General features: G+C 37.7%; 7 protein-coding genes across 7 annotated transcripts; 3 read left to right on the top strand and 4 right to left on the bottom strand.

The window, feature by feature from the left end:
• Window positions 1-1,538: 1,538 nt before the first annotated feature.
• On the bottom strand, window positions 1,539-4,995 carry LOC9314298 (ketol-acid reductoisomerase, chloroplastic). The gene is made up of 10 exons (XM_021024841.1): window positions 4,563-4,995; window positions 4,356-4,448; window positions 3,981-4,046; window positions 3,726-3,866; window positions 3,407-3,634; window positions 3,174-3,291; window positions 2,950-3,089; window positions 2,685-2,852; window positions 2,440-2,595; window positions 1,539-2,081 (listed from the first exon to the last, which is right to left on the bottom strand). Exons 1-10 carry the CDS (start codon window positions 4,866-4,868, stop codon window positions 1,713-1,715), a joined length of 1,785 nt encoding a protein of 594 aa, XP_020880500.1. The 5' UTR covers window positions 4,869-4,995; the 3' UTR covers window positions 1,539-1,712.
• Window positions 4,996-5,113: 118 nt separating this feature from the next.
• LOC9312538 (adaptin ear-binding coat-associated protein 2) lies at window positions 5,114-7,751 on the top strand. Its single transcript, XM_002878183.2, has 7 exons — window positions 5,114-5,530; window positions 6,196-6,227; window positions 6,515-6,688; window positions 6,774-6,805; window positions 6,882-6,972; window positions 7,093-7,204; window positions 7,287-7,751. The coding sequence occupies exons 1-7, from the start codon at window positions 5,402-5,404 to the stop codon at window positions 7,608-7,610; spliced, it is 894 nt and encodes a 297-aa protein (XP_002878229.1). The 5' UTR covers window positions 5,114-5,401; the 3' UTR covers window positions 7,611-7,751.
• Window positions 7,724-10,268, bottom strand: LOC9314297 (pentatricopeptide repeat-containing protein At3g58590). Its single transcript, XM_002876423.2, has one exon. The coding sequence runs from the start codon at window positions 10,092-10,094 to the stop codon at window positions 7,869-7,871; it is 2,226 nt and encodes a 741-aa protein (XP_002876469.1). The 5' UTR covers window positions 10,095-10,268; the 3' UTR covers window positions 7,724-7,868.
• A 1,449-nt stretch (window positions 10,269-11,717) lies between these two features.
• Window positions 11,718-12,416, bottom strand: LOC110228232. The gene is made up of 2 exons (XM_021024956.1): window positions 12,182-12,416; window positions 11,718-12,105 (listed from the first exon to the last, which is right to left on the bottom strand). The coding sequence occupies exons 1-2, from the start codon at window positions 12,252-12,254 to the stop codon at window positions 11,840-11,842; spliced, it is 339 nt and encodes a 112-aa protein (XP_020880615.1). The 5' UTR covers window positions 12,255-12,416; the 3' UTR covers window positions 11,718-11,839.
• Window positions 12,417-13,508: 1,092 nt separating this feature from the next.
• On the top strand, window positions 13,509-16,988 carry LOC9312537 (carbon catabolite repressor protein 4 homolog 2). Its single transcript, XM_002878182.2, has 11 exons — window positions 13,509-14,044; window positions 14,243-14,990; window positions 15,081-15,167; window positions 15,249-15,332; window positions 15,408-15,494; window positions 15,580-15,666; window positions 15,786-15,839; window positions 15,936-16,027; window positions 16,136-16,250; window positions 16,334-16,481; window positions 16,576-16,988. The coding sequence occupies exons 1-11, from the start codon at window positions 13,887-13,889 to the stop codon at window positions 16,722-16,724; spliced, it is 1,809 nt and encodes a 602-aa protein (XP_002878228.1). The 5' UTR covers window positions 13,509-13,886; the 3' UTR covers window positions 16,725-16,988.
• Window positions 16,989-17,081: 93 nt separating this feature from the next.
• On the bottom strand, window positions 17,082-21,083 carry LOC9314296 (DEAD-box ATP-dependent RNA helicase 52). Its single transcript, XM_021024837.1, has 7 exons — window positions 20,890-21,083; window positions 19,771-20,524; window positions 19,592-19,675; window positions 19,011-19,253; window positions 18,216-18,383; window positions 17,979-18,092; window positions 17,082-17,884 (listed from the first exon to the last, which is right to left on the bottom strand). The coding sequence occupies exons 2-7, from the start codon at window positions 20,458-20,460 to the stop codon at window positions 17,264-17,266; spliced, it is 1,920 nt and encodes a 639-aa protein (XP_020880496.1). The 5' UTR covers window positions 20,461-20,524; window positions 20,890-21,083; the 3' UTR covers window positions 17,082-17,263.
• A 1,063-nt stretch (window positions 21,084-22,146) lies between these two features.
• LOC9314295 (carbon catabolite repressor protein 4 homolog 1) lies at window positions 22,147-25,762 on the top strand. The gene is made up of 11 exons (XM_002878181.2): window positions 22,147-22,623; window positions 22,886-23,624; window positions 23,728-23,814; window positions 23,916-23,999; window positions 24,071-24,157; window positions 24,252-24,338; window positions 24,482-24,535; window positions 24,622-24,713; window positions 24,815-24,929; window positions 25,030-25,177; window positions 25,286-25,762. Exons 1-11 carry the CDS (start codon window positions 22,466-22,468, stop codon window positions 25,429-25,431), a joined length of 1,797 nt encoding a protein of 598 aa, XP_002878227.1. The 5' UTR covers window positions 22,147-22,465; the 3' UTR covers window positions 25,432-25,762.
• Window positions 25,763-25,870: the final 108 nt, after the last annotated feature.

Here is a 25,870-nt window from a genome sequence, read left to right as displayed (position 1 = left end):
TTTGTTTTCATAACTTGCAATCTATTAAATTTAAATTTGGATGGTGACACAACAACATACATACTAACACAAACCATTACGGGACATATGTTCGTAAGTGGTCTAGGTGTTTTATATATTTTAGATTAGCTTAATGACATAATGATTATGTTCTTGCAACGTTTATCATTAGATAACTTTATGGATGAAAATTTAAGTTTAGTGATTCCACAAAGTTAGTGACAAAAATTTCGTCATTTCAAGATATCAGTCAAGATAACATTCTTCATAGTGATTGTTCTAAAAGTTCATGTATTCGAAAATATTTTCTAATTTTTGTTAGTTCAATTCATTACCAACTAAAACTAAACTTAACTCGGCGACTTTCAATCATCACGTGACTTATGTAGTACGAACAACATAACAAAACCAGTAAATTACGATATAGTTTGAGACTCTAAGCTTTAACCCCAAACCTTGTTCTCTCATACTTTCTATCTCTTCTTCTTTTTCTTTGTTTAGATTCAACTGTCCTACAATATATGGAAATTAAGCAATAACCGGAATCAAATTAAACCTAATTCGAATATATTAAAGTGTTAGCAGTTTGTACTCGAGCTGTATTTTGTTTAAATTAAAAAAACATGAATCCTTATCAATTTGACAATAAGAATTCTTGAAGACAAGTTTGAAGTTAAAAGAGAGAAGTTTGTTTTTAGTGTTTTCTTTTCTTTTTTAGGAAAAATGAACATGAAATGTGGGAAAAGAGCAATACAGTATGATTGGCTACACATGTTGGTCTTGTCTTTCTCTAATTCTTGAGCCACACTATCATATGATTGCAGAATTTTTATCTATTTATTAATTCAGATTCTCATGTTTCTATCTTTCTTTTCCTTTTTCTCAAGCATTGTGGATTTATATCTATCTTTTTGATTTTAGAAGGAAAGGGAAAAAGACTTGACATATAATGAAAATGTGCAGAGGGAGAGGGAGAGCACATGTGACATGTCATTACATGTGATTCTAATAATTTAGATTCTTCATTTCTCAGTAAAAAGAGAGACAAAAGCATTATGCTCTGCCAATTTTCTCTTCTTTATCTTTAATTTTGAAAAGAAAAAAAAAACACACACACAAATTATTTTTCCTTGTAATAATAATTATATAAAACTGAAATTGGAGATAGTGACTACATATATTCAATCTATAAAAATCTATCTGGCATTTGCAAAAACTTATCTCTTTATTCTATGTTCAATCATTCAACATAGCAGCATAATATTTTTGACCCAAAAAGAATAGCATTACAGTATCTTGGAAATCTTGGAAGAATTATAGCCTAAAACAATTCGAGTTTTTAAAACTCTCTAAATATTAAGATTAACGCAGACATATAAACTTCATCAAATCCTAAACTCTTGATACTGGTTACTTAAATCCTAAACTCTCAAGGGACTCTCTAATCCCAGTTCAGCTACTGAAATTGACATAACACAATTCTAAACAAAATTAAGTTGTAAGTTTGAAAATGTTGTTACGAAAAAAGTAAAAGAACGTTTTGTTCGAAACTATTTTATTGACTTGAGTAGATTTTAAGACCAAAGCAAAGAGACATAATTATTCAGAATCCATCAAACAAAACAGTCACGCCTAAAAAACATCACAAACTCTCGACATACTTAAACCTCCGATTACAAATAAGAGACTCTGACAAACTTTCAACTCTTCACTCAGTTGCTAGATTGACGCAACTCAGGTCGAACAAAGTCTGCATCAGCAGGCACAGAGATATCAACGGTAGGCCTGAGCTGTGCACAGACCTCAATGGCACCGTGGACTGGATCCGAGAAGAAGTTACTGATTAGGTCTCTGTTGATTGCTGCACCACTGTCCACAGCCACAAGAGCTTGCTGGGTCAAGATGTAGTCAAACCGCGGAGCCCATTTCCTGGACCCCAATCTTGCTGTGGTCGAGCAGTTGTCAACCATGAAGGACACTCCCCTGGCGTGCATAAATGGGTTTAGAGAGTCCACTGATTCAATCACACTCTCATTGATGATTTCTGAATAAGAGTGACCTTTCTTTCTCAAGATCTCAATCTACACAAAACCCCATAGAAACCAAGATTTAGATTCTGATAAATCACTGGAAATCGATAGCAGGCAGATACATATTAATAATGGGGTTGTCCACTGTGGTTAATTCGAACTAAAACCATACAAAAAGAATTCATAATTGAACCCAAAACAGATTGACATGACAATTTCTTTGAAACAATATGGAAGTAAGAACAATCCAATTAGACTATAAACCTATTGCAATATCAAATTCTTTGAAAAATCTTCAAATTAAAGATATATTTTCTAATATCTGAATAGAAATTGAAACCGACCCTACATAGCATAAACCAAAAATCCAAAACAATGAAGGGCACACCAGATATAAACATAGCCATACCTGAGCCATCATAAGTGCTACATAAACTCCAGCGGTGAAGGGATACAATGGACCCAAGTCACCAGCAGGTCTGGACTTCCTGACGCCTTCACCCACCTTCCACATTCTTGTCTGGTCAATATTTCCCATTGGGAATGCTGGCAAGCCTTCTTTTTCCTGTTACAAGTAAGAGATTCCATCAAAATTCCTGCACAAACTGTATTTTGGGTAAATGAAACAAAAGGAAGATTCGGAAGCGTCATTACATAGAAGCGACGACCAGCTAAGACAACACTTCGGATTTCGCTGCCACTTTGTACATCCTCATAACATTCATAGAGAATCTCCATACAAGGATAGAAGGATGCGCTGTATGCAGTCTCAAAATCTTTTTTACCTTCTTCAGACAAGGAGTTGTACACAGCCAACATTCCCTGATGTTCACAATTCATCAGAAACAGGTTTCAAATTTTAATTTCGATTTGGTCATAAAGGGATTAGTCCGGTCTCTACAGATATATTCCTACAAACCTGAGTAGAGATAGTCCTTGAAATTGTTCCTGTGATGCATTCTACTGTGTTCTTGTAAGCCAAGTCTTCACTCATCCCATTTTCGGTATACCTTCTAAACAGAGACTCCACAATTCCGTGAACAGCACCAAGCAAAATGCCTTTTAACAAAAAAGAAGAAGATATGTTTTAAGTATGGGATTGAGCGATAGAAAGACAGTTCTAATAGAAGCTGCTCGACTCACCTCTTTCTCCAAAGATGTCACTCCTGTACTCTTGTTCAAGAGTAGTAGCAAAAGTAAAAGGAGAACCAAGTGCTACTGACCATCCCAATGCAACATCGGCGGCTCTACCGTCAACATCCTGCCAGCAGAATAACAGAAACAGTGGTGAAAAAATGAACACATGAGATATAAGAGTTTTCGCACCGTTGAAAACAAAATATAGCTTTTGCAGTAGAGATAAAGAGATAGAAAACCTGGTGGACTGCAAAACTGGCATTGATTCCAGCACCGTTGATTTCTTTTCCTTGGACATAAAGCCTCCTCACAGAAGGACCCATTCCCTTAGGGCATACAGCGACCACACTGATGTTCTTTGGGAAATCAAGTCCTGAGGACTGTAAATGCCCTAGTAGAAACCCGTGTGATAAACCAAGAATGCTGTTTGGCTTCATGTGAGAGAAGATTTTCTCATAGTTATCAGCCTGCAAAACAGGATACATTAAAATCGATGTATAAACCTAAGGACCAATACCTCAACAAATACGAGAAATATATGTAACAAAGTGCACTTACTTGAGCAGCATCAGAGATCAAAAGCAATACGAGATCGCTGCCAGAAATAGTTTCCCATATATCACCCAAAGTACCAGTTTCTTCAGTGAAACCAGCAGCACGTGCCTCCTCAAATGAGCGAGACCCTTTTCTGAGACCAATCTGCGTAATAGTATTAAAAAAAAACCAAGTCAGAACATAGCCTTCATGTAACAGCAGAACGCAAAGATAAAGCAAACACATGAAAGTATGAAGCCAACTCAGCAGTTGATATACCTTGACAACAATGTCAGACTTTGCCTCCACAAGTGAATCCCTTAAATTCTGAGCTTGGGCAGGTCCCTGCACATAGACAACGAGTTTTGTACAAGAGATGCTGAAGAAAAAGAATATGCAGCTTATTCATTAATCTTGTTGCTAAAGAAAAAGAATATGCAACTCAAATGCATCAAAACTCAAAAGCATGAAAAATGAAAACACTGTATTCATTTCCCTTTTCTAACCAAATTCATTTAACATGACGTAATCAAGAATCCATATCCACAAATCCAACGTAAGCAATTCAAAAAGCAATCAAACAAGAAGCACCAGTAGCTACAAATTAGGTGAAAAACAGAGACACAAATAAAGAGACCAAAAAAAAGAAAGTACCTGAGATCCCCAGCCAATAACACCTATCTGCTTAATCCCCTTGAAAGCATCTGGGAGATGCTTGAACAAATCCCTTCCTCCTCTCACAATGTACTAAAACAAACATCAGCAATAACCAAACATTAGCAACAACTAACAAAATCTATCCCCACGAAAATGATTATAGAATCACCACAAATTCAATCAAAGGTGGTAAATGAAATAAACCTCTTCGTAACCAGCAAGAGAAACTTTCTCCTTTTTGAAGACAGATGTCTCAAAATCGAGAGAAACAGGGGCTTTGACCGCCGACGACGAAACCATACGAGCGGAAAGGGAGGATCCAGTGGCGGAACCGATACCATTTCCAGCGACGGTGGCAGTAAGCGACCTCAGAGACTTGGAAGAAGACGAGAGGAAACCGATATTGGGAAGAGCCAAGGTTCTGGCTTTCGAAGACCTAAGGGTTTTGGATGAAGAAGAAGGAGATGGGCATGAAAGAGATGGAGCGATGGATGAAGTCGCAGCCGCCATTTTCTCAGTTGTAGCAAATTGACTGCGCAAAGAGAAGAGAGCTCTGAAATTAGGGTCACAGACTCAAAGTGGAGAGAAATTAAATAAGTACACACATTTTCCACCTACTCATCACCACCAAGAGTCAGATATTGAATAAAACAATACAAAAATAATTATAATGGGCCGGAGCCCGTTAGTTCAAGGCCCATTAGAGTAAACATGGACGTTGTTTCTATTGGTTCTATGTTGACTTCCCAGCGGTGGAGGATATACACGTGTCTAGTCTTTATGAGGGTTTAAAAGTCAACATAAAGACGGTTCAGATTTAACATAGGTATCTAGATCGGATGGTTCTCAAGTAGCTCAGATCGAAGTAATGGGTACACTACACACCTAACGCGAAACCTCTGCGTTTCGAATCGTCTTCGCGACTCGTGTGAGATTGTTGTAATCACAGTTGGGGAAAGACTTAACATTAAAGATTTACGGGTGTGTTTGATCGATTAGTCCCATCTGGGTTTTTTCTTCAAGTTAAATTCTTTGTTTCTGAGATGGATCAAGCTTCGTCTTCTTCGGAAGGCAAGAAATCTTTCACTGATCCTGTGACTGTCGATGATAACGAGGAGAGGGAAGCCATAGAGATTGTTCTATTCCAAGTACCTGAATGCTATGTTTATTTGGTAAATTTCTAACTTTTTTTTGGGTTATAATGAGATGGGTATATGGAAATTTTGATGAATTTTGCGTCCATATACTCAAGTTACATTCTTTCTTTGCAAGTTCACTTGTGATTTTAGGAGAGGTTTTGGATCTGATCAGTTAGCAATCTCAATCTGGTGTTGTAGATTTCGTGCAATGGTATCGAGGAAATTATCTTTATTTGCATACATGTTGAAGACTTTAAGTTAATGTCTTGATCACCCAAAATTTTTGCAATGGTGATCGATTGCACATGTAACTATCAGCAAGAAAGTTTTCAAGGAGATTTCGTATAATAGATTCAAGGATTGTGATAAAAGAGTACATTAATTTTAACCAATATCTTGCTAAGTGATTTCTTGATGGGGTCTCTGAAATCATACTAGCTTTTGAGATACTCGTGAAATTGTTACACGTTCATTCCATTATATGATGTATGAGATTCCAAATTGGTTGCCTTGATGAATTCATAGACATTGTAAAATACTGAGTGTTGTTATTTAGATTAAGGAGACTTTTCTCAATAGATAATGGACAACGTTGGAGCTTGATGGACTTGTTATCAGTGTTAACTTACCGTTTATGCTTTCTTCTGTGTCTGTTAGGGAAGGTAACCTCGTCATTATCTTTTTGTTTGTGTTTGCAGATACCTCCGAGGAAAACCGCAGCTTCATACAGGTTCTTTCTTGCCTTCATGACAGAAAATGTCTAAGTCATTCTGATATCTCTAGTTAGGAGATTTTTACAAAACCCTTTGGCTTAGCAAATGATCAAAAACTCGGAACAAATCTTATTGAACGAAGTTTGTATAAATGGTAGCTAAACCTCAATATGCATCAAGATGGTCATTTTTTTCGTTACATTCTTTTTTAATCAACACTTCGAACAAATGCATTGTGTAATCCAATATAATATGGAGATAGACATCAGCTGATACTTTTTTATATAAAATTTGATCCTTACAGAGCAGATGAGTGGGACGTGAACAAATGGGCATGGGAAGGAGCTTTGAAAGTGGTGAGCAAAGGAGAAGAATGCATTATTAAACTTGTAGATAAAACCACAGGGGAACTTTACGCTCAGGCTTTTCTGCGAGAGGGTGAACTTCATCCAGTAGAAGCCGTAATCGACAGTAGCAGGTAACAAAAAGTTGACCATAGAACTTAACTTGGTCTTCTCATGATGTGCAGCTAGTCTAACAATTTGTCTGTTGTTGTCTTGTAGATATTTTGTTCTCCGTGTTGAAGAAAAGATAGGTACTCACTTACCATATAGACATAGAGATATTAAATTTTAGTAGTTATTTGAGTTTAGTTTTATGAAGCAATGCAGATGGTCGTGTTCGACATGCTTTTATCGGGCTCGGATTCCGGGAAAGAACAGAAGCATATGATTTCCAAGCAGCACTACATGACCATATGAAGTAACATTCCACTTCCCATTTTCGAAGTGTTCTTTTTTATTCAGATATCAAGCAGTTCTTTCGAAACAACTAAATCATGTCTGAATCTGACCTCCCTCTCTTTCTGTCTCTCTGCTAAAGGTATTTGAACAAGAAGAAAACAGCAGAAGAAATGGAACAACACTTTCAAAACACTTCATCTGTTGATTACAGCTTAAAGGATGGAGAAACCATTGTTCTCCAGCTCAAAAATGTAAGATTTACAGTTATTGTCTGGATACATTTCCACTAGTTTTTTTTTTTTTTTTTTTTTCACATCAAAATGATTGAAACAGAGAAGCGATAAAGACAGCAAGTCAAAAACGGTAGAGAAGAGTCTGGGAAATCTCTCGTTGGAGGATAAGGGCAAGTCAATAGAAACCACCATTCCTTCAATCATCCCGCCACCTCCACCTCCTGGACCGCTTTCCCCGGTAACAACCGCTCAGAAGTCCCCGTCAAATCTGCCACCAAGCATCAGCCTCCAAAGATCGTCTGAACAACAAGATTTAGATACAAAGCGAGAAGAAGAAGAGAAGAAAGAAGACCTAAAAGCCAATGATGGAGGGGTTGAAGATGCACCAGATGATGACTTTGGAGATTTCCAAGCTGCGGGTTGATTTAAACTTATAATCTTTTTACCATACACAAAGATCGTTTTATAAGTAATGACTGATCAAAGTTTGGATTGTTTGCTACTGAGAGCTTATCTTCTGTGTACAATTCCAAAATACAAGCCTATTTCTCTGAACTTTTGATTATTAGATAGATAAACTCTGAAGGCTTCAGTTTCACCATATACAAATATGAATTTCGCAGGAGAAACAACAGATAAACATAAAAGATTCGCACTTCTCTTCCAATTCTACTCTCTTCAACTACTGAAAAGAGACGACATTGAGAGTGTTTCTCTGTTCTTCTGCAAATCTATTGCAACCATCAAGAAATGTACGCCATACAGGCGCATCTGCAGGGAAAGGCATTCTGTGAATCAGATGCTCAGCTTCCTTTAGGTAACCATTTCTTGCTAGAAGATCAACGGCGCAACGATAATGATCCATTTCTGGCTCAATACCGTAATCCTTCATTTTCTGAAACAAATCCATTCCTTCTTTTACCATACCACCATGTCTGCAAGCAGTTAGAATAGAGATGAAAGAGACACGATCTGGCTTAAAACCCAAAGACAGTGTTTCCTTAAACTTTTCAAGTGCCTCATGTCCATATCCATAGATGCCAAGAGACGAAATCAATGCCGTCCATGTAATGAGGTTTTTCTCTCTTGTTTCTTCAAAGACTTTGATTACACTCCTAATGCTTCCGCATTTCCCATACATGTCAATTAGTACGTTGCATACAAATGTGTCAACGCAGCTGAAATCTGTTTTGGTGATCAAACCATGAATAGAACTCCCAAGCGTAAGGTCACAAAGCTTAGAGCACAAACTTAAGATACTAACGAATGTGTAGTTATCAGGGCGGATGTTTGATTGAAGCATGTGTTTGAAAAGATCGATAACCTCTCCATGGTTATCAGAACGAGAGCAGGCCGCAATTGCAATGTTCCAAGATACAGTGTCGGGTTGTTCTAGTGTCGAAATCAGTTTCACAGATTCATGGTACTGGCCTCTTCTGCTATAGATTCCGGCAACAATGTTCAATGGGACAACAGAAGTTGGTCCGCTAGCCCAGTCCAGCAGAAAAAGAGCATCACTCATCAATTGATTTTTGGCATACGATCTCATAAGAGAGCTTAAGACATAGTCATTATCTTCATATCCCATTCTCACAATAACAGAGTGCAGCTGTTGTAACTCTGTGACACAACAAGATTTGAGGGTCGTCGAAAAAGTATATTCAGTTGGCCTGAAACCCATCTGAAGCATTTGCAGAAACAAAGAGAGACAAATTGGACCATCTTTATTGGAATAACCCGAAAGCAGTGCATTCCAACAAACAATGTTCTTATCACGTATATAATCAAAGCATAGGTGGGAATCTTCCAGACTACCACATTTTGCATAAAAGTCAATCAACGCGTTCCCCAAAAATATGTCAGTTTTGCAGCCATTCTTGATTAGCATGCCATGAATCTGGCGCCCGAAACTCAATAACTGCCTAAGAGAAGAGGCACCAAGAACACTAATGTATGTACCTTGGTTCGGGGAAAACCCATGCTCTGGCATACTTACGAAGAGTTTGAGTGTTTTTAACGGGTTCTCACTTTTGGCTGTTGCACCAATTATGGCGTTCCAAGACACTATATCCCAGGAACCTGCCTCCTGAAACATTCTCTCTGCCATATGTGTGTTGCCACATTTTCCGTATGCGCTGATGAGAGAGTTAACGACTGAAATTTCACAATCCAACCCTTGTTTCGTTGCTGAGCAGTGCAATTGCTTGCTGATTTCCAAGTCATTTTCACAAGATACACCCTTCAATACACCCAATAAAGAGCTTTCAGTTAAACAAGCGCCCATCCCAACAAGCTCACGGAAGAGAAACATGCATTCTTTGAGAAAACCATGATGGCCCAACAAAGACATCATATGGTTCCATGTTTCCAAGCTCTTAAACGGCATATCTTCAAAAACCTGTTCCGCCATTTCCAGCAACTCAAGCCTCCCATAAAAACACAATAAACAAGTACCAACATATGCATCAGCCATAAACAAGCCATACTTCAAGCTCAAACCGTGCAACTGAGTTCCCGCACGAATATCCAACGATGCACAGGACAATAAACCACTAACTGTTGACTGATTCGGCAAATATCCAAAATACCTCATCTCAGATAATACACCCCAAGCTTTCTCCGCATCCCCGTATTTGCTGTATCCATTAATGATCGTGTTGAAAGACACTTTATTTCTCTCAGGCATTTGATCAAACACTTTGCCTGCAAGTGATACCTCGCCAAGCTTCTCATAAAGACATATAATGTTATTGGAGATATAAACTGGCTGCAATATAACAGAGCATAAAGTGATGGAGAGGGCGTGAAGAGCTTTGGTCCTTGCAAAGGAAGGAGCTTTTCTACAGACGTTGAGTAAGCTAACTAGACGACCGTTCTGATTGGCGAGATCTCCACAGCTGAGGCTCATGCAGAAGGATACTGAAAACAGAGCACTACCCAGATCGATCTCAGTTCTAATCAAGAACTAAATTTTGTGCATCATGAAGAAAGTTCTAATAAAGGTCTGAAATTTTAAAAGTTGGAACTTTTTATAAACATCAGGAACGAAGTTTGAAGTTCAGAACCAGGGAACTAAAGAATTGATCTAAACCGCAACCGGCTGGTTCAACCACAAGATCACGGTTTGATCTGTCCAAGTCCAATTGACCAATCTGGCCCATTTTCTTTTACAGATAAGATCTTTCAAATTTCAAATTGGCCCATCAATTTTTTTTTGTTTCACAAGTAAAATTTTATTGGGCCAACAAAACCCTGACATAAAAGTCCAACATGAATTTTAGCCATTTGCACCACTTCAAGTCAACATCATAAACTCGTGTAAACATGAGGAAACAAAAGTTTTCCATCATCATCCTTCGCTGTCAAAGCTAATGATTCCGCCGGAGACAGAAACTAACATCGAGCAACATCGAAAATAGATTCTTCTGTAATACTCCGAAGCTTGCAAAACATAAGTGAAAAACTAACACGGATCATTATCTCCATCGCTTGGTCGAATCAAATTTTAGATCCGACGTAAAATAAAAAGAAAACTAAAAGCTCCGATTCAGGCCCGGCCCGAAGCAGAAGCCCAACAAGCAAGGGCTTCTAGCAGCAGATTTTTTATTTAATTTTAGGGGCATCAAATTTGAGAATGTCCTTTAGTGTAGTGGTAAAGTGCTGTGCCATTTTTCATCAAAGCAGGGTTCGAATCCCTTCGATTTTTTTCCCAAAATCGATTTTTTTTTATTCTTTAAAAAAAAAAAATTTAACGTTTCTCTTTCCATTTGTTAAATTAATTAAAATTAAATAATTATTTATTAAACAAATTAACTACATAAACCTAATTTTCTCTACCCGTAACGATGTCTATTCTTCCTCTTTGTCACCATCAAAACCCTATAAAAAAATTCCAGCTTCTTCTCCATCTTAATCTAATAATCTCTTACACCAGTTGTTTCTAACTTTAATCTCTGTTCTTTACTTATGTATGTCTTCTTCTATTTCTCTTTTCTCTCTTATCATGTTTGCCAATCTATGTCTTTTGCCAATCTTTGTAATTTCTTTTTATTTTTCCATGTATGAATAGTTTAGAGGTTTTCTATAGAACAAGAACTGGTTGAGAAGCTTGATTACCAAAAATTGATGAATGAATTTGCAGGAGCGAAAGCAAGGAGGATTATCTTTCGCCATGAAGAAAACTGATGTTTCTGTTATTTTTTGCTTGTTTACAATTTTTTCTGTTCAACTCTGATAAACAAATTAAGTTTCATGGTATTTTATTTTGCGGAAAAAAAAATTTTGGGGCATCATTTTTGAATTTGCTTTAAGCATCAAATATCCTCGGGCTGGCACTGCTCCGATTAATCCACATTTGTTAACTAAACCAATCAAAGCTTAAACATTAAAAAATAGTTGAAAGCATAGTAATAAACTGAGGGAAGAACTTTGAATCTTCAAATGTAAACGCAAATCGTTTAATTGTTTTCCGAAAACTGCAAACCCAAAGGATAGGCCGGAAAGAGACCCTTTTATTCCATAATTCAACTTGTTTATCATTTTCAATGATATTTATTATTCATAAAAAAGGTTGTTCTCCTCATCCCTTCCATATTCCTTTCACATTTCTTAGATTATACCTCTAGAGGAAAAATAACCATAAGAGTATTAATCTCAGACATGGCAAACACCTAACGTTTCAATCTCCTTACATATTTTATGACAATCTATCAAGTTGTCTTCCAAATACCATTTAATCATCTCTTCATCATCATCCAGAATGAATGTTTCTTCAGATCCTATATCCATATCTTTGAGGGGTTTCACTATCCTTATCGCCTCGTTAAGTAGATTCTCATGTACCTTTTCTAAACATTTCTTCTCTTCTATTGTTAGATCAACTTCCAATTTCCGTATGTTTTTGACGTCTTTGAACAAAACTAACATTAAAAGATTAAAAATATCAAATCAAATATTTCAGTATAAAGAACGAAAAATAAACAAATTGTTAATTACCATCATATTGCAAAAAATATTCAGCTGCCACAACACTTCTGAAAAGTTGAAAACGTTCTGTGCTTTCACTCATCTCAACAATTTTGATCTAATACTTTCTCTGTTACAGGTTCAAGATGTTATTTGGTAGCGTATTCTTTTTGCTACTTATATAGAGTGCTTGAGGCTTCTTTGTTAGGATAAAACCGCTTTCTAAAAAAAATTATTTTCCCTGTTCCGCTCCACATAAAATGTGGACTCTAGCCTTCGCAGTAATAAAAAGAAAAAATTTTGTTGAATGCGTAAAAAGAGAAAGAAATCTCTCAACTTTCATTAAATGGATACAAATTATTTGTCTTTTCCTTAATTATTTCAAAATAATAATTTGTAAATAGTTATCTAAATTTGGTAAAAGGCTTGCTAGTTGAGGTTTGAAAAGTATTCAAGCCGAGTTGAACCGAATCAACCTATATATTACATAGCCGAGAACTAATCATATCAAATAAAACAAAAGTTAGATATAAACTTTAAATTTGTATAGCTTTTTAAAAATTGAGTAAACCTGAAAAAGAATGAACTTAGTCAACCCAAATTTGTTAAAAACCAAAATAATTTTCACAATCCGAACCAAAATTATTTTTGTTTTGATCCGCTAATATTTATCGAAACCAAATGAACTAACTAAACGAAAACAAAAGGCAAAATCAAAATGACAATTTTTGACAATGTTTAAATGTGCTTCTTTCATTAATTTGACAAATTCAACAATACTTAAGAAAGATCAATTGAATTGATAAACGATGCTTTTCATTTTGGGTAAATCTCACATCTTAAAAGAACAAAAAAATATGCTAATTCTACCTTAATTTGCAAAAATCGTCTTCAAGATGACGAATTACATTTTCTTGACTCTTGATCTTAATGAAGAAATTACACCTCCTACTGAATGGGCGTTGAACACTCTGCCTATTGGACTCATCTTCACCATTCCTTGTTTGTTCTGATCTTCTAGTATCGGATCTATCATACATATAAACACATTTCTACTAAGTCATCAGTCTTGTTTTCGTAATGCTACGAGTCATAAATCTTGATTTGTCTCTGGTTAGTTAGTCATATTTTGTTGTACGCATATTCTTGATTTTTTTTTTTTTTTAACGCATGATTTTTAATTTAACTTTATATGAACAAAATGAAACGAAAAACTTTCAATCTTTGAGCGCCAAAACCAAATATTTCTTCGGAAAGAAAGAGCAATTAAAATATTATAAAATTTCATATAATAATGCCTTGAAAGAAAAAAATATAGTTTTTAGTATTAAACCCACTCGGAAAATAATAACAAAAAAAAAAAAAAAATCGATTTCATTGATTTTTTCCATATACCCAGCGTAAGAATCGATCCTTAGAGAGAATTCCTTCAAGATCTCTCTTTCCACATCTCTAATAAGATTTCTTGATTCGATCTTTTTCCTTTCTTTCTTTTTTTCGATTTTACTTTGGTGGATCCTCGACTTTTTTTTGTGAAGAAGACATTTTCTAGGGTTTCTAGAGATTGGACGGGTTTTTGGGTCAAGTAAATGGTGGATCAGCCTATCGTACGCTCCACTTCATTAGGTCATCAACGAGAATATTCATCAAATCATCATCAAGGTCTTGTTTCGATTCTGAATCTCTGCTGCTGCTTCGATAGTGTTCGACAATCACCAGGTGTTATTGAAAAGCAATGCTGAGCGTGATCCGAGTGCATCTTCCTTCTGAAATTCCCATTGTGGGCTGTGAATTGACTCCTTACGTTCTTGTTCGTCGCCCCGATAAGAACTCCGCCACTGATGATGTCCCTGAATCTGCTCCTCTTGAAGGCTACTTCTTGAGATATAGATGGTTTGTCTTCTTTATTTCTCTCGGTGTAATTGCTTTCTTGGATCCTTTGGCGAATTGGGGTTTATCAAAGATTGAATTTTGATCTGAATTCTGACATGTTCTGATTTAGGTCGTCAAATGATTTAATTCTTTGGGGTTTATTTTCTTAAAAAGTTCTCATCTTGTTGTAGATTCATTCTTTCGATTTCTTTGTTGTAGGTATCGTGTACAGAGCGATAAGAAAGTAACCATTTGCAGTGTGCATCCAACGGAACAAGCCACTTTGCAATGTGTTTTCTGTTCTAAGCGTAGATCCCTTGTTCCAAAAAGCTATCACTGTACGCCTAAATGCTTTACGGATGCGTGGCAGCATCACAGGACTTTGCACGAGCGAGCAGCTGCGGAAAACAACGCAAACGAGGATGATGACTTGGGCCGGAATAACAGTGCCGGTTCTGGGGCTCTCGCTGGTTCCTTATCTGGTTCTATGTCAAATCTTAACATTGCCAACAATGGTCCAGCTCCGTTTTATCCTTCTAATATTACTCAGAAAAATGGAGGAGAGACGTTAGTCGAGGTCGGGGCTTGCAAAACATACACTCCAATAGCTGATGATATTGGCCACGTTTTGAAGTTCGAGTGTGTTGTGGCTAATGCTGAGACTAAACAGATTATGGGACATCCTAGCACCATTTTGACTTCACGGGTTATTCCTGCTCCTTCTCCAAGCCCCCGTAAGCTAGTCCCTGTTAACGGAGCTGATGTGATGGCTCACTTAGATCAAGATGGTCGGATTCAATCTGCAGGATCATTCACTGTTCTTTCATATAACATTTTGTCTGATACTTCTGCAAGTAGCGACCTCTACAGTTACTGTCCTCCTTGGGCTCTTTCTTGGCCATACCGCAGACAGAATTTGTTAAGGGAGATTGTTGGATATAGAGCCGATGTAGTTTGCCTGCAAGAAGTATGTTATTCGTATGGACTTGGTAAAGATTTAAGCATTTTAATCCTGAAAAATCTACTTCTAATGTGTTCTTCTTTTGTTATCTGGCAGGTACAAAGTGATCATTTCCATGAAATTTTTGCTCCTGAGTTGGAGAAGCATGGGTATCAAGCTCTCTACAAGAGGAAGACTAATGAGGTTGGGTCATTGATTCCACACACTCCTTCCTTCAGTGATTTATGTTTTGAAATCTCTTAACCATAACTTTCACGTTGCTAGGTTCTCAGCGGAAGTACAAGTGCCATTGACGGCTGTGCAACTTTTTTCCGACGGGATAGATTTTCGCATGTCAAGAAATATGATGTTTGTATCAGTTCTATATGTTTACTCACTCGATCTATTTAGATCTCCATACTAAATCATGGACTGTAAATCCAGGTTGAATTCAATAAGGCTGCTCAGTCTTTGACTGATGCTCTAATCCCTCAGACGCAGAAGAGAGCTGCTTTAAATCGACTGGTCAAGGTATTTTTGACATGCTATACAATTAGGCCACAGCTGATTATCAGAGAGTTATTGTTTACAAAACTGATTCCATTGTTTGTTATAGGATAACATTGCGTTGATAGTTGTTCTTGAAGCCAAGTTTGGTAATCAACCTACTGATCCTTCTGGGAAGCGCCAGCTTATTTGTGTGGTACAATTTTCTTTTTTCTTCCCATTCAATTGACTCTTCTCATTAGAACTGTTAGTCTCTGTTCATGCTCTTAGTGAAAGCTAACTAGTTTTCTTATTTTGTTGTGGTAACTTGTTTAGGCAAACACACATGTAAATGTTCAACAAGATCTGAAGGATGTGAAGCTCTGGCAGGTTTGTGTATCTCTATATCCGAAATAACTCAAATTTCATTGAACTCGAAAGAATTAGTATTCACCTCAAGATTTGTTTTATTCTTTTTGAGTTTAGGTTCATACCTTATTAAAGGGACTGGAAAAAATAGCTGCTAGTGCCGATATTCCTATGCTTGTGTGTGGAGACTTCAATACTATTCCTGGGAGGTTTGTTGATTCATAAATTCTTTTGACATGATATATGAAATGCAGAATTCTCTTATGAGTAGTGGTGTAGAAAGTTAAAAGTTTTTCTTTTTGGAATTTTTGTTACAGTGCTCCTCATACACTTCTTGTAATGGGAAAGGTTGATCCAGGTCACCCAGATCTGGCAGTCGATCCCCTAAATATCCTGCGTCCTCACACCAAATTGACTCATCAATTGCCTTTGGTAACATTTCTTTCGTCGATCAAGTAAATATATACCTTTTTTTCTGGCTCTCTTCGGATCTTTGATAAGTGAATTTGTTATAGGTGAGCGCGTACTCATCGTTTGTGAGAAATGGAATGGGTGTTGGATTGGAACAACACAGAAGGAGAATAGATCTTAATACAAACGAGCCTTTGTTTACCAATTGTACAAGGGACTTTATCGGCACTCATGACTACATATTCTACACAGGTTTCACCATTTTTAACTCCCTTGTCCTTTTTTTCAACTACATAAGAAATAACAAGTTAACTTAATAGGAAGATTTTTTTCTTTTTGGTTTCAGCGGATACATTAATGGTGGAATCTCTATTGGAATTACTGGATGAAGATGGATTAAGAAAAGACACAGCTCTTCCTTCTCCAGAATGGTCTTCTAATCACATTGCACTTTTAGCCGAATTTCGATGCATGCCTAGGACCAGACGCTGCTAACCACCTTCACCACCCTCCACCATTTGCTTACAGATAGGTTTTTTTGTTTTTTTTGTTTTTTATTGTTCCGTCTTTGATCAGAATATGACATCAACTGTTTAGACAAAACCTTTACCAAATCTGTGATAGAGATGACACAAAGGTTCAAAGTGATTCTGAGTAAGGCAAATCACTTTATGAAGTTGGTCATTCTTTATTATGACCTCTGTGTGGCTTTGCCTAACCTCCTTTTATATCTCTTTTTGATCCTCAATTTACTTAAAACCCCTTTGGCTTTTTTCTCTTCCTTGCATTATAATAAAAGTATGGGTTAAAATCAATTTTGATGTTTGACATGCTTTCTAAGACTAAAACTCATGAAAATAATAGTCGACTAGGGGTTTTTCTTTTTTCACAGTGAACAAAGAGACGATTCGTGTCTACTACATAACCATTTAAAGAGCAAACATACACATCGGTGGCTGCTCCCTAATAATAAACAATAGAGATAAGTGAGAGAGAGAGAACATAATCGGTTCTTGAAGAATTGAAGTTAAAGCTTAATCCCACGCACTAGCCACTCCAGGACCATACCCTTGGCTAGGAACAGTTCCATATCCTCCAGGACCTCCACCATAGTAAGCACCACCACCTCTACCATAAGGTGCATAACCACCACCAGGAACAGTTCCATATCCACCACCTGGTACGGGTCCGTACCCACCAGGCATTGCTCCATAGCCACCACCAGGAACGCCTCCATACCCACCACCACCACCATAGTAGTCAGCACCACCACCGCCTCGGCTAAAAGATTCTCTCCTGAAGTCACGGCCACCAAACCGTCCACCAGACCGCCGGTTCTTACCACCTCCAAATGAAGCACGAGATGCGTATCGAGTCAGCCAGTCAGGGACCTCCTGGTTTGCTTCTTGCATTAGCTCAGCCAGTGGCTTGGCCATTGATGTGTTGTTGTCATTGAAGAAAGCAGTTGCTAGTCCTGAATTGCCTGCACGTCCTGTTCGTCCGATACGGTGGACATAGTCATCAATGTCGTTTGGTAGATCAAAGTTCACTACATGAGCCACATGCGGAATGTCAAGACCACGTGCTGCCACATCGGTTGCAACCAAAATAGGTGTCCGTCCAGTCTTGAATGATCTCAGTGCCACTTCTCTTTCCTTGGATGCATAAAAACATAATACGGTTTTTAGGTTTGGTTGCACTGAACAATACTCTACAATATCCTAATTTCAATATCAACAACTCACTAACCTGTTGTGACCTATCACCGTGAATGGTCGTTGCTGGGAAACCATTGATGCACAACCAATTCTCCAAAGAGTCAGCTCCCTTCTTTGTCTCCACAAAAACTAGAGTCAAAGCTTGCTGCAGAATAAAATAAACAGGATCGTCAAGGTGCTCTTGAACAACAATGCATCATATAGAACAAAGAGACAATGAAACAGAACCGTGAGGCCGAATAGAGCACTAGTACTGACTATGCATTACCTTTCCTTGGTTACCGTTCTCCCTCTGGGCATGAAGAAGGTCCATTAGATGGCTTCTTTTGTCAGAATCATGGACAAACTCTACTCTTTGGACAATTAAATCCGTACTTGAACCCACTCTCCCAACAGCCAGAAATATGTAATTTGAAAGAAAATCAGATGCAAGTCTCTGCACACAAAAATAAAATCATAATTAAGTGCATATGGAATGTAAAAGAATCATTTGCTGTACAGTACGCAGCTTCTATCTTGTAATTTTGAGAGCCAACCTTTGGAAGTCTCAACTTAAAACAATAAACATTATTTAAAAAACGAAGTGAACCCTCCAATAATAAAGGAAAACAAGATTCTGTACCGATCATCCTTACCATTTCCCAGACCTACCAAATCTCACTCTTTTCTACCATTATAGGCAACATTCACGGAACTACAGCAAGCAGCTACCCTTAGTTCCCTCTTACTCCCAAGTATATTAAATTCAATTGAAATGAATCGCTATCTTGTTCTTTCATATAACCAACACAAGACCCGCTAAATCCTCCCTCACTCCATGCAAATAGCAGATCATTTACACAAGTTAAGGACAAGTGCTCAGTCAGATTTATCCAAGTTAATTTTTAAAAAAGTTATCCTCCAAACAAGTGTACTGGAGACCCAATAAGACCCAAATAAAGCAGTGCCATAACAATGAAGACAGACACTAACAGAGCAAGAGAGACTGAAGATAGAGCTAGCTGAATCTCTTCTCCGGTAAGGAGAAAACAAAGAAAATGGCATGTGTAAGAGTTCCACAAACCTGTATCTCCCTAGGAAATGTAGCACTGAACAACATTGTCTGCCGGACACCAGGAGGAGGCATGTCCATCTGCTGAACGATCTTCCTGATTTGTGGTTCAAAACCCATGTCCAGCATTCTGTCCGCCTCATCAAGTGCCAAGAATTTTACCATCTGTAATGAGACTCTACCTCTCTCGAGCAAATCATTTAATCTCCCAGGAGTTGCAACAAGAATATCAACTCCTCTTTCAAGCTCCCTAATCTGTACAACAGCAAAACAAGAACAAATTAGCAAGATCACTAGACTTACTATCATGAAATGTAGCTGATTCCTGCAGCTTATCATCTTAAGGAAAGAACAGCCAGGACAATTCATCAACCAAACTGAGAGCTAAAGCAACTGTCACAACAAAATTTAACAAGGCGCACTGAAAAACTTTAGTATAATTACAGCCTGGAGAAGCACAAGTAATCTCTCTCTCTTTCTCTCTCTCTCTCTCTCTCTCTCTCTCTCTCTCTCTCTCTCTCTCTCTCTCTCTCACAAACATACACAAGAGTCTATGAGACATGGAAATAAAGTTACAAAACAGTAACAGAAACCTGTTGGTTGACTGGTGTTCCTCCGTAAGCAACCACAACTTTCACTCCAGTTTGATAGGAGAACTTTCTGGCTTCATCATGTATCTGCCAAAAAAATCATAAAACAGATGTCTTTTTATAAAATCTTCATGTGATCAACGAATGCACATAAACTATGATATTATACCAGTGATTCAGACCTGGCAAGCCAACTCCCTTGTTGGTGAGAGAATGACAGCAAGAGGATAGACTCCCCGAACTCCGCGTGGTCTCTCTATATGCTGATCCTTCATAATCCCACTAATAATCGGAAAACAAAAGGCTGCTGTCTTCCCAGACCCTGTCTGAGCACAAGCCATCAAATCCCTTCCGGCAGCCAATATGGGAATTGCATTACGCTGCACAGGAGTTGGCTTCACATATTTGCACCTCTGGATATTTAGATTCAGAACTTCTCCGAGGTCTATCTCTGCAAATGTATTAACAGGGGGTGGCACATTATCCCCACTTGTCTCGATGGGAATATCTTCATAGGCTTCAAAGTTAATGACTGTGTTTTCCTGCTCGTTAACAACCGGGTCTGAATTTCCATCATTACCAAACGGGTTAGTTTCAGTATCCCTACGGTCCCAACCTCCACTTCTGGTATTCCAACCGCCCCCAACACCTCCTCTACCACCATAGCCCGAACCTCGACCACCATAACCTTGGCCTCGACCACCATATCCCCCACGATCATTACCAGGTGAAGGAGCAACAAACTCCGAAGATGGTGTACGGCTCCTAAGATGTGGAGGAACATAGTTGGTTCGAGACGGACGAGAATAACCCCAAGCACCAGATGGTGCCCTCTCTGATTCAGAAACATCAGCCCATGAATTTGAACTCATAATTGCTTAGCTTTACCAGAATCCTTCAACGTCTTGGTCTTCGATTTTGAGTTTGATCAAAGCCCTGGATATATCGTAATAGATATCAGTTAGAACAAGTTCATTTCCAGAAATAAGTTGCATGTAAGAGATAAAAGAAAGAGTCAACAGATCCAAATACTGAAAATGAAGAACAAATGCGGATCGATTGGAGACAAGTATCTCTAGAAGAATCTTCAAAAAACCTCAGCTAATCGAATAATCTAAGAAATAGAAACGACTCGTAACAAAACAACATCACGACGAACTAACACAAAGCTGAGAACAATCGTTTCCTAAAACCAACAAATGCACGAATCATTAAACCCTAGAAGCAAAATGAAATCGAACAGGACATCGTTGCATAGATTTAACGACACCATGCACAGAGAGAGAGAGAAAAGGCCAGACCTTAAGAAACTCGAATAGAAGAAAAATCTTAGATCAAGGATCAATGGTGCTCGAAAAAGCTTGAGAATATAAACCCTAATTTTCCCTTGTTCTCGCGATCGCACACGAAGCAAATGAAACAAAGGTTTCTGGGAAATGAGCAAAAGAGAAAAAGATGAAGAGATATTTGTATTTCGATGAACTTTTATTATTTCCAAAGCCTTTCTCGTTTTTTTTTTTTTTTAATTTTCAGATTGTTTGCCGTTTTCCGATAATGAAAAGCGTGCCGGCGTGGTTATAACGAAGTGAACTGTGTGTCGGCATTTATTATCATAGCGCGTGATAACCACGAAGATCGAGGATTGGCTAAGACGAATATTTATTGTGGTCTGGACAAAAGTAATTACTGACAAATTTAGATATTAATTGCCATTAAATATATTAATTAGTACATACATACCAACTTATTTTTAACAAATGTCATGAATATGAGTATGTGCTATCATTTCCATTTACACCCTCTCAAACAATTTTTTAGAAATCATAATTTCCTAAATATTGTATATTATCTGTCTCTAACCAATATTGAAATGTTACAATGAAGATCTTAAAAAAAAAGTGGAATTGAAAATGAAAAAAAAGAAGTTTATGCCAAAAAAATATTAAAATATTTACTTCAGTACTATTAAAATATTTGTGCCAAAAAATACTAAAATACTTTTGACATCATAAGTGATTGATACGTACTTCAACTATAATACTTCATAAATGATTAGGACAATGGATCTCGTTTAATCACGCATACAACAAATATAACTTAATACTCTATCCGTTCCACAAAAATAAATTTTTTAGAAAAATAATTTGTCCCACAAAGATAGAAGTTCAAGTTTCCAATATCAAATTTAAAAACAGTTTACCTATTTTACCCTTATTAAAAAACAATAAATAATATATTTTTTAAAATATGTTAAAAGGTTAAAAGGTTAAAATTATCGTTATACCTTATTTTTTAAAGAATGTGAAATTTTTTAAAAATCTATCTTTATGGGACGGAAGGAGTAAAAAAAAAAGACTAAATTTTATTGTGAAAACTTCCATGTCAATTTTAATTGATCCAGGCTAATTACGACATAAATCTCGGTAAAAGAAAAATACATGTATAGTGTCGTTTTTTCAAAAGTGTATGTTTGTGTATAAAAATTGTAATTTGCAGCCTTTAGAAAATAAAAATAAAAATAAAAATAAAAATAAAAATATATAGAGTCCGTAGACCGTATAGGGTCTTTGGCCGTCTTTGGAAATTAATTTTAGTCGTAGCGAAAATTTCGATCCCACTCTACTCTTGGATTTCAATTTCATAAATTTTAGGTCGTCAAATTCGGGGTTGGAGAAAAATTGGGGGTAAATCTAGGGTTCTGGGAGAATTAGGGTTCATCCATGCTGGCGGGTTTTAGGGTCAAGTAAATGGCGGATCCATTAGGGATCCGCTTTATCTCTTGTGCTTTCTTTGATCAATATCTATCTAAAAGTTTCTACCTTTGGGCTTCGTTAGTGTTGATTAGCTTTGAGAATTTTACTTAGTTACGGGAAAGCAATGCTTAGCGTTATACGGGTGCATCTACCGTCCGAGATACCTATTGTTGGCTGCGAACTTACACCTTACGTGCTTCTCCGGCGGCCTGATAAAACCCCCACCACCGATGATGTGCCTGAGTCTGCCCCGCTTGAAGGTCACTTCTTAAAGTACAGATGGTAAGTTATGCCTGTGGCTTTTCTTTCACTCTTAAATCTGCTCCTTTTTACTTGCTTTTTTCCTCGAGTTTCTTATGGGCGAGTTTGTTTTAACCAAAGTTTGACACTTTTCTGTGAATTCCCGGCTGTGATTTATGTATGTGTTTCTTAGTAAGTTCAAGTCTTTGTTGGTTTGCAAATTTGAGTGTCAAAATGATTCTTTTAATTATAAAGTGGGTTTTTTTTTGTAAGTCGCCAATCTGTCTTTTGGCATCTGTTGCAGGTATCGAGTACAGAGTGATAAGAAAGTTGCGATTTGTAGTGTGCATCCATCCGAGCCGGCCACATTGCAGTGTCTGGGATGTCTAAAGTCTAAGGTTCCTGTTGCCAAAAGCTACCATTGCTCTACTAAGTGCTTTTCGGATGCGTGGCAACATCACCGTGTGTTGCACGAGCGTGCTGCCAGTGCTGCTACAGAAGGAAATGATGAAGAGGAGTTGCTCCGTTTGAATAGCTCAGGGTCTGGATCTGGTGTTCTCAGCACCAGTGGAAGTTTAACGAATGGGTCCTCATCAGTTTATCCCGCAGCCATAACTCAAAAGACAGGTGCTGGAGGAGAAACACTTGTTGAGGTTGGACGCTCTAAGACATACACACCAATGGCTGACGATATTGGCCATGTTTTGAAGTTTGAATGTGTAGTAGTCAATGCAGAGACTAAACAGAATGTGGGCCTTTCTTGTACCATATTGACTTCCCGTGTTATTCCAGCTCCATCACCTTCTCCGCGTAGGCTTATCCCTGTTAGTGGAGCTGATGTTATTGGGCACCTGGATTCTAATGGGCGACCTTTGTCTATGGGATCATTCACTGTGCTGTCCTACAATATATTGTCTGATACATATGCTAGCAGCGACATATACAATTACTGCCCCACATGGGCTCTCGCTTGGACATACCGTAGACAGAATTTGTTACGAGAAATTGTCAAGTACCGCGCAGATATAGTTTGTCTACAAGAGGTATGTTAAATATTTATGGCACAAGTTGCAATGACTTGGAAACGTTTCAATTGCTAGTTAATGGATAAATTCTTCTCCAAAATTTTCGTTTTTCATCTTGCAGGTACAGAATGATCATTTTGAGGAGTTTTTTTCTCCTGAGCTGGATAAACACGGATACCAAGGTCTATTTAAGAGGAAAACAAATGAGGTTTGCTTGGACGCATCCCCTTGATCCTCCATTACCTTTTCCTGATCACTTATCTGCAAGATTTACTAACCTGAAAATATTGATTCACTGGATAACTTTAGGTTTTCGTCGGTAATACAAACACAATTGATGGGTGCGCTACTTTCTTCAGAAGAGACAGGTTCTCACATGTCAAAAAATACGAGGTATGTCTTAGTTTTGTGCTATTACCTATCAAATTAGGCCCATTTGCTAAATCATTGGGCTGCTCATCCAGGTTGAGTTCAACAAGGCTGCACAGTCTTTGACTGATGCTATTATCCCTGTTTCCCAGAAGAAAACTGCTTTGAATCGATTGGTTAAGGTACTCTGAGATGCTCTACAGTAAGATTTCTGTTTTCCGCACATTCTCGGCGATAAATTTTCATGTAAAACTGATTTAGACTCTTTCTTTTTAGGATAATGTTGCTTTAATAGTTGTACTAGAAGCAAAATTCGGTAGCCAGGCTGCTGACAATCCTGGAAAGCGCCAGCTACTTTGTGTGGTAAGTTTTCCATCTTTTCAATATTGTTCTTTTATTGTCAGAGATGATGATAGGGTTGAAGTTATGTGTTTCCACTTGCTCTCCTCCTTTAAAGGTCTCGAGGTGATCATTTTTTCTCTGTTTCATGTATTTGATGGGTGTAGGCTAACACGCATGTAAACGTTCCTCATGAACTAAAAGATGTTAAGCTGTGGCAGGTTGGTCTTTATTTCGAATTGTAAAAGAACTCTCAGACTTCGGATTCTAACATCACTACTGACCCATAATGATTCTTGCCAAATAGGTTCACACATTATTGAAGGGACTGGAGAAAATAGCTGCCAGTGCAGATATTCCAATGCTTGTGTGTGGAGATTTCAACACAGTACCTGCGAGGTCTGACTGTTATGCCCAAGTGGCGATTGTCAAAATCAATATTAAATTATGATTGTGGTTTCTACCTCAATTAACTTGGAGTTCCTTCTTAATATATTCAGTGCTCCTCATACACTTCTTGCTATGGGAAAGGTCGATCCATTGCACCCAGATTTGATGGTTGATCCTCTTGGAATTTTGCGTCCTCATACCAAGCTTACTCATCAGCTGCCACTGGTAATTATCTTTTCCCACAAACGGAAAAGAGATGCAAAGAATCTTGAAAGACAGACTTCAAATTTTTTAGAATGGCATAATCTTACTGTGACCATTGCAGGTTAGTGCTTACTCATCATTTGCAAGAATGGGAGGCAGCGTTATTGCTGAGCAGCAACGTAGAAGAATGGATCCTGCATCAAATGAACCTTTGTTTACCAACTGTACCAGGGACTTTATAGGCACACTTGATTACATATTCTACACAGGTTAACTTAAGTGATTACTTTCCAGCTTTCTCCGACAATGCATGCTTTCAAGTTTCAACTCAAATTTCTTTTCATCTGGTAAACAATTTCCTTTTTGTTTTGATTCAGCGGACACGCTAGCAGTGGAATCATTGTTGGAACTGTTGGATGAAGAGTCCTTGAGGAAGGACACAGCTCTTCCATCTCCAGAATGGTCTTCTGATCACATTGCACTTTTGGCTGAATTCCGCTGCATGCCCAGGGCCAGACGCTGATGCTGCAAACTCACAGATGAAACAATATTTATAGAGATACTGCAGATGTAATAACCGATACTGAAAGACTGGTTCCAATGGCTATGGTTAAGCTACATGAAGTAGATCACGTGGCCATGTCCCTGGGTTTTCTCCTGCTGGGGTTTTTGCTTGCGTTCTACTCTGTATCACAGTTTTATTTACTTCTTGGTTCGTTTGGCTTTTCTTTCTATAGTTATTCCTCTTTGCCAGAAGGTTTTGTCTTCACTGGCTTGTCATTGTAACAATGTAAACATTAGATTCTTCAAGAATATAGTGACTTCACCTTCCATATTAAAATCTGTGTCTTCTATGGTTGCAAGCCTCCTTACACTTTAACCCTACAGCTTAACTATCAATGTTCTTTACTTTCTTTACTTGAAGATATCTTGCAGATACTGTGAAAACGAACTGTGAACAA

Source organism: Arabidopsis lyrata (genome assembly GCF_000004255.2).
Source record: "Arabidopsis lyrata subsp. lyrata unplaced genomic scaffold ARALYscaffold_5, whole genome shotgun sequence".
NCBI lineage: Eukaryota > Viridiplantae > Streptophyta > Magnoliopsida > Brassicales > Brassicaceae > Arabidopsis > Arabidopsis lyrata.
The sequence above is the reverse complement of the archived record's forward strand: the minus strand, read 5'-3'. Positions and strand labels throughout refer to the sequence as shown.

What these genes read in the sequence shown, in the direction of transcription:
- LOC9314296 (XM_021024837.1), bottom strand. Translation starts at nt 20,460, where the DNA reads ATGAGTTCAAATTCATGGGCTGATGTTTCTGAATCAGAGAGGGCACCA. An exon ending in CATTTCCTAGGGAGATACAG is followed by an intron (nt 18,384 to 19,010) that starts GTTTGTGGAACT and finishes TTTTGTGTGCAG; the next exon opens with AGACTTGCATCTGATTTTCT. An exon ending in ACGGTGATAGGTCACAACAG is followed by an intron (nt 17,885 to 17,978) that starts GTTAGTGAGTTG and finishes TATGCATCCAAG; the next exon opens with GAAAGAGAAGTGGCACTGAG.
- LOC9314295 (XM_002878181.2), top strand. Translation starts at nt 22,466, where the DNA reads ATGCTTAGCGTTATACGGGTGCATCTACCGTCCGAGATACCTATTGTT. An exon ending in CTTTGAATCGATTGGTTAAG is followed by an intron (nt 24,158 to 24,251) that starts GTACTCTGAGAT and finishes CTTTCTTTTTAG; the next exon opens with GATAATGTTGCTTTAATAGT. An exon ending in AAGATGTTAAGCTGTGGCAG is followed by an intron (nt 24,536 to 24,621) that starts GTTGGTCTTTAT and finishes CTTGCCAAATAG; the next exon opens with GTTCACACATTATTGAAGGG.
- LOC9314298 (XM_021024841.1), bottom strand. Translation starts at nt 4,868, where the DNA reads ATGGCGGCTGCGACTTCATCCATCGCTCCATCTCTTTCATGCCCATCT. An exon ending in TTATTGGCTGGGGATCTCAG is followed by an intron (nt 4,047 to 4,355) that starts GTACTTTCTTTT and finishes GTCTATGTGCAG; the next exon opens with GGACCTGCCCAAGCTCAGAA. An exon ending in AGTCTGACATTGTTGTCAAG is followed by an intron (nt 3,867 to 3,980) that starts GTATATCAACTG and finishes ACTATTACGCAG; the next exon opens with ATTGGTCTCAGAAAAGGGTC.
- LOC9312538 (XM_002878183.2), top strand. Translation starts at nt 5,402, where the DNA reads ATGGATCAAGCTTCGTCTTCTTCGGAAGGCAAGAAATCTTTCACTGAT. An exon ending in GCCGTAATCGACAGTAGCAG is followed by an intron (nt 6,689 to 6,773) that starts GTAACAAAAAGT and finishes GTTGTCTTGTAG; the next exon opens with ATATTTTGTTCTCCGTGTTG. An exon ending in CCGTGTTGAAGAAAAGATAG is followed by an intron (nt 6,806 to 6,881) that starts GTACTCACTTAC and finishes GAAGCAATGCAG; the next exon opens with ATGGTCGTGTTCGACATGCT.
- LOC9314297 (XM_002876423.2), bottom strand. Translation starts at nt 10,094, where the DNA reads ATGAGCCTCAGCTGTGGAGATCTCGCCAATCAGAACGGTCGTCTAGTT.
- LOC9312537 (XM_002878182.2), top strand. Translation starts at nt 13,887, where the DNA reads ATGCTGAGCGTGATCCGAGTGCATCTTCCTTCTGAAATTCCCATTGTG. An exon ending in TACTTCTTGAGATATAGATG is followed by an intron (nt 14,045 to 14,242) that starts GTTTGTCTTCTT and finishes TCTTTGTTGTAG; the next exon opens with GTATCGTGTACAGAGCGATA. An exon ending in TGACTCATCAATTGCCTTTG is followed by an intron (nt 16,251 to 16,333) that starts GTAACATTTCTT and finishes AATTTGTTATAG; the next exon opens with GTGAGCGCGTACTCATCGTT.
- LOC110228232 (XM_021024956.1), bottom strand. Translation starts at nt 12,254, where the DNA reads ATGAGTGAAAGCACAGAACGTTTTCAACTTTTCAGAAGTGTTGTGGCA. An exon ending in ATATTTTTTGCAATATGATG is followed by an intron (nt 12,106 to 12,181) that starts GTAATTAACAAT and finishes TTTTAATGTTAG; the next exon opens with TTTTGTTCAAAGACGTCAAA.